We start from the raw sequence: 10822 nt of genomic DNA, 5'->3' as shown, positions 1-10822 counted from the left end.
CATTTAACTCGTCACTTGCAGAAAGCTGTGCTCGACCTGAGGATGTTGGTTCTCCTTTTTCTTTCTTTTCCCCTTGTATGGTGGAAAGCAGTTGCTTCAGGTCATTTCTGGATTTTTTTGATGGCCTGACTTCTTGACTTGACTCTCCAGACACCTGAGATGCACTTCGTTCTTCCTTGCCCATTTTCCTCGCCTCATCCAGGAGACTTTTCTTCACATCAACCTTAAGAGAAACAAAGCTGTTCTTGAATCTTGGATTAAGTTTGCAGTGTTGAAAAGAAGCCGCAGGTGCAGGTCATCATAGCGATGCTGAAGATAATCGTTTATCTTTTCCTTCATTTCTTTGGCTAATGCAGAGTCACTTTGTTCATTACTGATTCAGATACCTTCCAGAGTAATGGCAAGACTGAGGACAGGGTGGTATGTTTTTCCCCACTAAGTGCATCAGTAAAAAGACTGATTGGCTCAAGAACTGCTTTAACAGGTTCTAAAACTGTAATGTCTGAGTCTTTTGGCATCAGATACCGTTTTTTGTCCTGTCTTCAGCCGGCACAGCACAGACAACCTGCTGCTGCTCCAAGAAATGTTCCACCATATCATATGAAGAATTCCAGTGAGTGGGTTCGTCGTGAATGAGTTTATGGTCTGGAGAGGACAGATCTTTCTGTTTTTTGGCCAGCTGGCGTGAAAGCTTTGGTGATCTTGTGAAGGCAGAAATAGTTTTTCGAAGCCTTGGCAGAGCTGTTTATGTCTAATGCCTTATTTACAGCAAGGTGGAGATTGTGTCCAAAACAAGGAATCCAGGGGTAGTCCTCGAAGGCTTTTTTGTTATTTGTGGCATTATCTGTCATGATGCCTGACATTTTTACAATGTCCAAATTCCAGTCTTAAAGTTTCTCTTCAAAGGCCTCCTTCAAACTTTCAGCAGTCCGATCTGTGTTGAGACCACAACAGCCAAGACACCAGGATTGCAATTCCCACGATTTAGTAATGTACTGCAGAGTTACAGACATGAAAGTGTCTGCAGTTCTGCTTGTCCAAAGATCTGTTGTGCAGCTGTAAAATGGTTTCTCTTCGAGATGCTGGATTATGAGGTCTCTGGTGTCATTGTAGATGCGGGGAATCTCTGTGTACATAAAGTTTCGGCTTGGAAGCTGGTATTTTAGGTTAAAGTGATAAAGCAGTTGCTGAAATCCAAATTTTTCAACGGTGTAAATGGGCACTTTATCCATACATATGAATTCAGCAACAGCTCGGTTCAGTTTTCTTGCTTCAGGTGAGTTTTTGTCTTATTTCTGCTGCCGCCGAAAAGCATCTGTAACTGTTGTCCGTTTTAGAGGGTTTTGCTGGGGTGTCATTGTAGATGTTTCATGATCTTCCTCAGCCTGCAGCTGTAAAAGGAAATATATAAAAGTAAAACAATGGGCTGACTCTGACCAAATGCAACATTAGATCATTGACAACAGCTGAAATACATCTTTTCTGTAAATAACAAACCTCTGCTTTTATAATAAATTTAGATAAGATTACATGTGTATATCACTGTTACAAAGATGTAATTATTCTTAGGGTTAATTTAAAAATTTACCATTACATTTTTAAAATCAAAAGTTTTATCTATTAACATTATTTAATGCACAATGAACAAACATGAACAATCAAGTGTGTGTATTAAATAACATTCACAAACATTAATGTTGTAAAAAATATATTGTTCACTCACTGTAAGTTGATGTTAGATAATGCATGAAGTAGCCTAATGTTAGTTAATGGTACTATCTAACTGTAATGTTTTAGCACACTATACAGGAGAAGATAAACCGTGTTTTATATTAATGTACTTTTATTTAATCTAAACTGCGTCATTCTAACATTCATTATATTAGAGTTAGCCGCACCACATATGCTAAAGATTTACTACGCAAATGGCTAACGTTTTATTTCAATCCGACATTCAAATTAAAATATGGTATATTATTCATAACAGAAGCTCTAAATATGAAATAAAATTGAAACTTGCCTGCTTGAACTCTTTTATTAGATCCGGGTGTCGGTCTTTAAGGTGTTTTATTAAGTTTGATGTGTTTCCTCCTTTTGAGAGAGAACTTTGATGACATTGTTTGCAAATTGGTTTTTGATGATCTATGATGTTCCCCTCGTCATCAGCCCCAAATCCGAAATATTTCCATACGTGGCTCTTTCCTCCTTTCTTGTCAACAAGTGGATTTACAGCCACCGCACCAGCACCGCCGGTCGGCATGTCTCAGTGCTTTTATGAAGACGACGCAACTGCGCACCTTTCGGATAGCGCATCAAGAACCGGGTTGACCGGGTTTTCGGTACCACTGGTACTTAAGAAATCTGGGTACCATGACGTTTTCATTTTTTTAGTACCGATTTGGTACCGAAGTACCGAGTCTTCTGACAACACTAATTCCTGTATAAATGGTATAAAATTTTATGCACTAAATTAACCTCCCTACTTCTTGGAGAACCACACACTTAAAGAGGGAGAGCTCCCTCAGTCATGGAGCGAGGCTATCATATGTGATATATAAACAAGGAAAGAATGTAGTTCATATAGACCCATCTCAATACTCAGTGTAGATTACAAATTGTATACCTCAATCCTGGCAAAAAGATTAGAAACAGTTGTACCTGAATTAATAGACTTGGATGAGACAGGGTTTGTACAAAACAGACAAACCCATGACAATATTAGACATACACTTCAGATAATGAGTCATATAGCTCAAAACAAATAAGTGCAATCCTCCTTAGCCTAGACGCAGAGAAGGCTTTCGACTAGGTTGGCTGTACTTACAGCCATGTGAAAACATTAGGACACCCTATTGAATTCCATGGTTTTCTGTATTAGGGCATAATAAAAAATAATCTGGTCCTTGACAGGTCTTAAAATTTGGAAAATATAAACTTAGATGAACAACAACACATGACTCCTTGGCACATGACACGTGAAATTGCAGACAGTTGTAATTGTACTTTCAAGTTCAAGAGAGTACAATTAGAAAAAGACGGGTCAAGTATGGCATGTTTGAAAGGGTTTCCAGGAGTAAGCCTCTTCTCTCTAAAAAAAAAAAACAAAAAAAAAAAAAAAAACATGACAGCATGGCTTAGGTTTGCAAAGTTGCTTCTGAACAAACAATAAGACTTCCAGAACAATGTCCTTTGGACAGATGAGACCAAAGTGGAGATGTTTGGCCATAATGTACAGCGCCAAGTTTAGTGAAAACCAAAAGAGCATATCAGCACAAACACCTCATAACAAATGTCAAGCATGCGGGTATAGGGCTGATGATTTTGGGCTTGTTTTGTAGCCCTGGGCCCTGGGCACCTCACAGTCATTGAGTCGACCATGAACTCCTCTGTATACCAAAGAATTCTAGAGTCAAATGTGAGGCCATCCGTCCGACAGCTAAAGCTTGGCCAAAACTGGGTCATGCAACTGGACAATGATCTGAAGATTACCAGCAAATCTACCACAAAATGTCTGAAAAAGAAAAGAATCAAGGTCTTGCAATGGCCCTGTCGAAATCCAGACCTCAACCCGACTGAAAAGCTGTGGCGAGAGCTGTGCATTAACAAATGCATACAAACCTCAATAAATTGAAGCAACGCTGTAAAGAAACGTGGGACAAAATTCCTCCAGAATGATGTGAGAGACTGATGAAGTCATACAGAAAATGATTACTTCAAGTTATTGCTGCTAAAAGTGGATCTACAGGCATTGAATCAGGGTGTCCTAACTTTGTCACCCATGGTTTTTCCATCTTGGCTTTATTTTTGCTAAATAAATAATGACATTGGTGTGATATGTCATGTGTTGTTGTTCATCTGAGGTTTTATTTTCCAAAATGTAAGACCTGCTAAGCACTAGATGATTTTTTTTTTTTTTATTATGTCCTGATATGGAATACCATGGAATTCAATAGGGTGTCCTAACTTTTTCACATGACTGTATATCAAGTGCTACACAGGTTCGGTTTCAAGGAAGAATTCATAAAATGTATTAAAACATCATATTCGGTCCCTACTGCATTATTAAAAATAAATGGTTATCTGTCCCAGACTATTACATTGGAGAGAGGAACCTGGCGGGGTTATCCACTATCCCATCACTATTTGTGTTTTTTATCGAACCTCTGGCACAATAAATCAGGGAAAATGTGGACATACAGGGTATAAATATTAAAGGTGAATAAGAGAAGATAAGCCTTTATGCCGACGACATTCTTGTTTATTTGAGCAACCCTGAACACACCATACTAAGGTTGTGGTCCTCCTTCAAAGCATTTGGGAACCTTTCTGGTTATTCATTGAACATTAACAAAACACAAATTATGACTTTTAATTTCAAGACTCCTCCTCTCAAGCTTTGTATAAGTATATAATTTGAAATGGGATTCTCAGAGCATTAAGTATTTAGGGGTAACTATACCAAAAGGCTACTTTGATATATGAATGCAACTATGCTCTCGTTAATAAGACAGATATGACAGAATATGTGGAAATTACTCCCATTGGATACAAGTAACAGAGTAGAATCAGTCAAAATTAATAAAGTACCTGACTTATTACATCTGTTTAAACAGTTCAATGACTGGAACAGAATAATTTCTAGATTTATTTGGAGTAGCAAAAAAAAAAAAAAAAAATTAAAACTTTACAATCAGCAAAAGAAAAGGGAGGAAGGTATGTTAAAGAAAAGTGGGAAAAGGAATGCAAATTTACATCTGTGATGCAGAATGGCTAAATTTATGGCATTCACAGTGTGTAACTAGTCATTCCAGGGCTTTAAGGCAGTTCTGTTGGAAAAATATTATCCATTACTTTATTATGCCTAAAGTGAAAGCCGAACAAAAAGGAGTAACAAATCAAGGTCCTTGCTGGAGGCAAGCAGTGGAAAAAAAAGCGATTACTCGCCTATGACTCCAACAACTTCCCCCAAGGAGAATTCATTAAGAACAAATTGTTACAGAAATTTACAATATGGAAAGACTGACATTCAAGTTGAGATAACAGGAAGAGCCTTTTGAAAGAGACAGGGGAAAATGGACAATGTATGTATCACAACAGAGAGAAGGAAGATAAATATGTCAGGGAAATATGTATATGCATATATGTGAGCATATGTAAATATGACTTTACAGGTGCATATTGTAACCGGTTGACTTTCTTTTACTCAAGGAACTCTTCAACATAGTGATTGTACTAGCTGATGATGGGAATAGGAGTTTTTTTTTATCAATGTTTTTTCCTAATCTTAACCAAAGAAAATGAGGAAAAAAATAACCCATAGTTTATCGTCCTCTATAGTTTATCCCTTTATGTTTGCGTGTGTACAGGACACAATCTCTCACATGGCGAAGGCATATGGTTTCCAGTATGAGCTGGTCCAGTATAAGTGGCCCCGCTGGCTTCACCAGCAGACAGAAAAGCAGCGCATCATCTGGGGTTATAAGATCCTCTTCCTGGATGTGCTTTTTCCCCTGGCCGTGGACAAGATCATCTTTGTTGATGCTGATCAGGTGACCTTACACATGAGAAACAACAGTGGTTCTGAATGGAATGCTAGCCTGCTGCATATTTGTAAAAATAGCATGTGAAAATAAATTACAGTTGTTTTGCATTTTTAATCCTGTTTTATTTTATATGGTTAGTTCACTCATGAATTTTAATTCTGTCATCATTGACACCCTCATGTTGTTCCATACCCATAAAATGTTTGTTCATCTTTGTTGAGTGAGGTTTGTTCTTGCGCGTCAAGTCAGTACAGTTGAACTTCTGTATTTGATGCGCCTTACGTATGTGCATTATATTAAAATAAAAGCCTAAATTGAAACTGTTCATCATATTAAAAGGATCATGTCTCTCTGAAGACTTGGATTAAACCGTTCATATGTTTATACGTTTACAATGTACAGTAGTCAACATTTGAAGTGGATCAAAAAAGTTAATCTAAGTTGTCCTAAGAAGAAGGTTTTAAGACAACTTTGATGAAAGGTTCTGATCCACTTCAAATGTTGACTACTATATTTATGAACACGTCAAAAGAAAAGTTATGGAGTAATTGACTTTCAGTAGAACAGAAATCACTTTGATTTCTTGAAAAATATCTTCATTTGTGTTTTGAAGATGAACGAAAGTCTTATGGGTTCGGAATGACATGCGGATAAGTAAATGATGACACAATTTTCATTTTTGGGTGAATTTTCACTTTAAAACATCTTAACTCTTGGCTATAATATATAATTTACATGTAGATATACTCATATAATGAGTCAAGAAAAAAATATTAAAAATCATGGCTGATATTACTTCCAGTTTATCTCTCGCATTTGAAGGGCAAATTGAGTATTGCATTGAAAGATACAGTATTCTGCACATTTTGACAAATTTGGTAGTAAAATAGTGATAGTATGTTTATATTTATGAATGGTAATATGCATCATTTTCGAACCTGTGAATCTGATTTAACAATACATGTCTTATGGTTTGGCATTTTTTACGTAACGTCAGCCAAGTTAATTCACAAGCGCTTCTCCAACAATTCATCCTGTTAGCACATGAGCAAATAGTGATATCTTCTAATTGCAAAACTTGCCCCTGTGAATGCTTTATATTTAGATTGTCAGGGCAGATTTGAAGGAGCTGAGAGATCTGGATTTAGAGGGCGCCCCCTATGGCTACACGCCATTCTGCGACAGCCGAAAAGAAATGGAAGGCTACCGTTTTTGGAAGACTGGCTACTGGGCCTCCCATCTTGGACACAGGAGATACCATATCAGGTTAGACTGAGGCAAATCACATTAATGTACGTTGAAAATACAGAATATCATGTTTGTCTTCAAAATTCTAGCCACGTGATAAATTATAGTATGCTATAACATTTTAAAATTTAGTATCAAAAGAATATCTGAAATTGTGAGATATGTAATATTCAGTAAATGTGGTCCTTATCATCCAGTGCATTATATGTGGTGGACTTAAAGAAATTCAGAAAGATTGCAGCTGGAGACCGGCTCAGAGGCCAATACCAAGCCTTGAGCCAAGATCCCAACAGTCTGTCCAACTTGGACCAGGTATTAGCTTGACATATCTCTCAAGACAGCCATATGTTCACCACTAGTGAAGGACTTTCATGTGATTTGAATGTTTCTCTTCATGCTAACAGGACCTTCCCAACAACATGATCCATCAAGTAGCCATCAAGTCTTTACCTCAGGAGTGGCTGTGGTGTGAGACCTGGTGTGATGACAATTCCAAAGCTACAGCCAAGACCATAGATCTGGTTAGTATGCATTCACAACACACTATCTTTCAGCACACTAGCAACATGCTACAGCTAAGCAAGAATTGGAGACCCATTTGGAAGGTGGGGAGAGTAAATAAAAATCTATGTCAACTACTGTCATGAATATGTAAGTAAATCCAGGAAACTTGCATGGTATTTAAAAGGATAACAAAATAGGTATGGTTTATATAGCTGTTTTAAATGTAAAGATGCTGTCATATTGGCAACATTTTGTGGGTGAAAAATGGCAAGAACTCAAGCAGTTGGTCAATGTGGTGAATTTGGATGAGCAACCTGAACACAAGCTCAATCTGCATGAGAAAATTTCTCACCCTTATGTGAAACTCTCAATTGCACAGATTCCTATTTAAACAAACTGTATCGCCTGCAAAATTTCACCCAACAGCAGTAAGTGTGACCGCACCTTGACTGAATGTTTATTAGCAGTTGTTGTGGATCAAAATGCTTAAAAGGTCTCATTTGTTAACATTAGTTAATGTAATTTTTACAGCATTTTTACAGAATAATAAATGCTGTAGTAGTAACGTACATTGTTAGTTCATGATAGCAGGTGCAATGCAGTTGACTAATGTTAACATAATGAGACCTTATGTAAAGTGTTACCAATATACATTACAGAGTATAGATATTTTATATCTTCCAGCATAACCCTGTTTTATTTGGCACTGATTATAATTTTAGCAATGATGATCAAATTACTTGGTTTCATTTTTATGAAAAATTGCCTTGAAGACATTATGTGAGGTGAAATGCCTGCAGTCTGATCATACCCAGATTTCTTCATTCCCTCCCTGGCTAACACACATACACAGTGCGACAAAAATAGTAGTCTCATTTACACCTTCTTCCTCCCTGCCGGCTGCTCCTGGGAAATGGAGAGGGAAACGTCTCATTAGAGACGGCAGTGAGGGAAATGTGTGCAAGGGCTGCAGCTCACAGCACAGGCTGGACTCACTCTCTCAGCTTCACAAGAGTGCTGACCACTGCATTCCATTCACCTCATTAATGTATACCAAGTTTAGCTGTGAAAGTCTTTTACTTCAGTGGCGTATGGGTTTATTTTTACCATAGGTACAATTTGCGGGTGGGACATGTCCCCACCATTTTTTGAATCATCTTGCGGCACGGATGTACCTAATACAAATGAAACATCTCCAGTTGACTAGCAGAATATTCATATTATTTGTTTGTTAAATAAGAGGTGATCTGGCGCTAGAATGTGTTGTTTTTGAAATCATGCTGAGCGTTCATTGCCGCTGTTATCAGTGGCGAAAGACAATAGTGTTCTCCTGTGGCTCGTGCAGTGTCATACAGATGAATGCTTCAATCTATTGCTTAACACCATTGCAGAGACTCTCTATTCAATCCAGTGAAATCACAAAACAAAATGCACACAAACGTGTCCCTGCTTTTGATTTACAATCACTGATGAACATCTTTGGTTTTAATGAGAAAAGAAAAACAATATACAAAGGCGGATTAGAACCCAGAACTTCTGACTCGCTTAACAAAAGCTCTACCACCAGACCATTAGGGCCCTCAAAAATTTATTGCAGGATCTATATATTTATTCACTGAAATGAAGAATCTTGGGATTAACAATATATTGTATTATAAAACTATCACATTAACCATGACTTCTATGTCGATAAATTAAACTCAATGTACTATTGAAATTGATTTTTTTTTTTTTTGCCAACTTGTGGTTGCAGTCACTCCATATTATCATTGCTTTACTATTCCGTAATAATTAATAGTTTTCTACTTTATATAGTGCTGCTAATACATTTTTTTTTCTTTAAAGATGTCTAAGTGCTACCTACTGAAAATAAGTTAAATCCATTTAAGTAAATATAAATATTGATCAGCTGACAAGAAAAGCCTTTGAAAACTTTAATTAAATAATGTTCATTGCATGAATATTCATTATAAAAGTCTTTGTCACTTTTAATCTATATAATGCATCCTTGCTAAATGAAAGTATTAATTTCTTTCAAATAAATAAATAAATAAAATCTTGCTGACCCCAAACTCTTGAACAGCAGTGTACAGTTTTAAATCGGTTCACTGACAATAATTTACTATATAATTTGCAGCAAAACTTTTCTTGATTCTGTTATCACTGCCATGATAAAATTCACTAGCCCCCAGCCCTACCCGTGAAAAATATGGACACCCTTGATAATGTATGTTTCTCATGATCTTAACCTTTTGAGGATTATGCTTAAATGCCTGAAATAATGTGGTGTGCTTTTAGTTTTGGCGTCATTTCTAAAGAGTTGATGCAACTTTAAAAAAAAAAAAAAGAAAAAAAAAAGTGGCACAACAAAAGTGCCGTTATGTTGTAAAAATGTGCTTTGTGACTCAAAAGTCGTGAAAGTGTTGATATCAAGCTATATTATAGATGAACGGCATTGGCAGTTTTCACTTGAAGTGCTCAAGAAATGAAATAAAGCCACTCAAGGCGCTGTTGGAAAAGGTGGAAGGAAGTGTTTTACCACCACAATTGACTCTTTCTTTGGGTTGATTTATTGCAGTGCAATAACCCAAAGACCAAAGAGCCCAAGCTGAGTGCAGCCGTGAGGATTGTTCCAGAATGGTCTGAGTATGACAATGAGATAAAGCAGTTTCTGAAACAGGTGAAAGAGCAAAAGGAGAAAATTACCCAGGGTAAACCATCACCGCAGCACACAGGTAAGACTTATTCATCACTAAAATGACAATATTTTTTCCAGTAAGCCTTGTGATTAAATACGTTCATGAACATCATTTGTATTTTAACAGGCACTCGACGTGATGAACTTTAGCACTTGATGTTTGCACCTAAACTTCCTGTGAATCTTGAACTCAACCATACAGAGATGTTTTCCACAACAGGAACACTTGAGGAAATACACACTAGGAAACATATTAATGGACTTTATTTCATTTTTAATGCATATTATTTTGAAAGAGAGTTCAGTTTGAATTCTTTCTAATTTCAAGATGTAAACTGTATACATGACATAGCTTTTTATAAATTGTTGGTGTAAAGAAATTGCAGTGTTATCTGATATTTTTGACAGGTCTACGAACTTACAATGGCACTGGTGTATATCTGTAGTATTATAAGGGAAAATATGCCAATATTGTGTACATTCCTCTAGAGAAGACTAAATGTAAATGCTTTTTTGTAACATTTTCAGTAAATATTCTCACTGTATTTTATCAGTCAGTGTTTGCAAATGAAGGGTACCTGAGATTTCAAATGGTTGCTTTATAACAAAGGTCTCACTAATAAATTCACTTTTAAATTGCTTTGACATTTTGAAATATTAAATACTATGAAGTAGGGCTCTCAAAGATGTTTATTTCCAGAATGAACCATACAATTGTGAACCATTATTGGGGGAAAATAACCTCATTGCTGTCAAAGTTTGTCAACTCTGCAGGTCCCATCCCCACACGGTCTCTGTATCCCAGGTATTGAGGAGGATCTTTCACATT

At 36.7% G+C, this 10822-nt stretch overlaps 1 protein-coding gene across 4 annotated transcripts in view; it reads left to right on the top strand.

Moving 5' to 3' along the window:
• uggt2 (UDP-glucose glycoprotein glucosyltransferase 2) overlaps positions 1–10669 on the top strand; it is a 43103-nt gene extending 32434 nt beyond the window's left edge. For all 4 annotated transcript variants that reach the window (XM_051905658.1, XM_051905659.1, XM_051905655.1 and 1 more), the window contains 6 exons: positions 5367–5549; positions 6649–6809; positions 6989–7103; positions 7196–7312; positions 9874–10030; positions 10121–10669. In XM_051905658.1, the coding sequence (XP_051761618.1) occupies positions 5367–5549; positions 6649–6809; positions 6989–7103; positions 7196–7312; positions 9874–10030; positions 10121–10143 (756 nt within the window). In that variant the 3' untranslated portion in view covers positions 10144–10669. The remainder of the gene's footprint in view (positions 1–5366; positions 5550–6648; positions 6810–6988; positions 7104–7195; positions 7313–9873; positions 10031–10120) is intronic.
• Positions 10670–10822: the final 153 nt, after the last annotated feature.

This window comes from Ctenopharyngodon idella, chromosome 9, assembly GCF_019924925.1.
Source record: "Ctenopharyngodon idella isolate HZGC_01 chromosome 9, HZGC01, whole genome shotgun sequence".
Lineage (NCBI taxonomy): Eukaryota > Metazoa > Chordata > Actinopteri > Cypriniformes > Xenocyprididae > Ctenopharyngodon > Ctenopharyngodon idella.
This window is presented reverse-complemented; position numbering and strand designations above follow the sequence as displayed.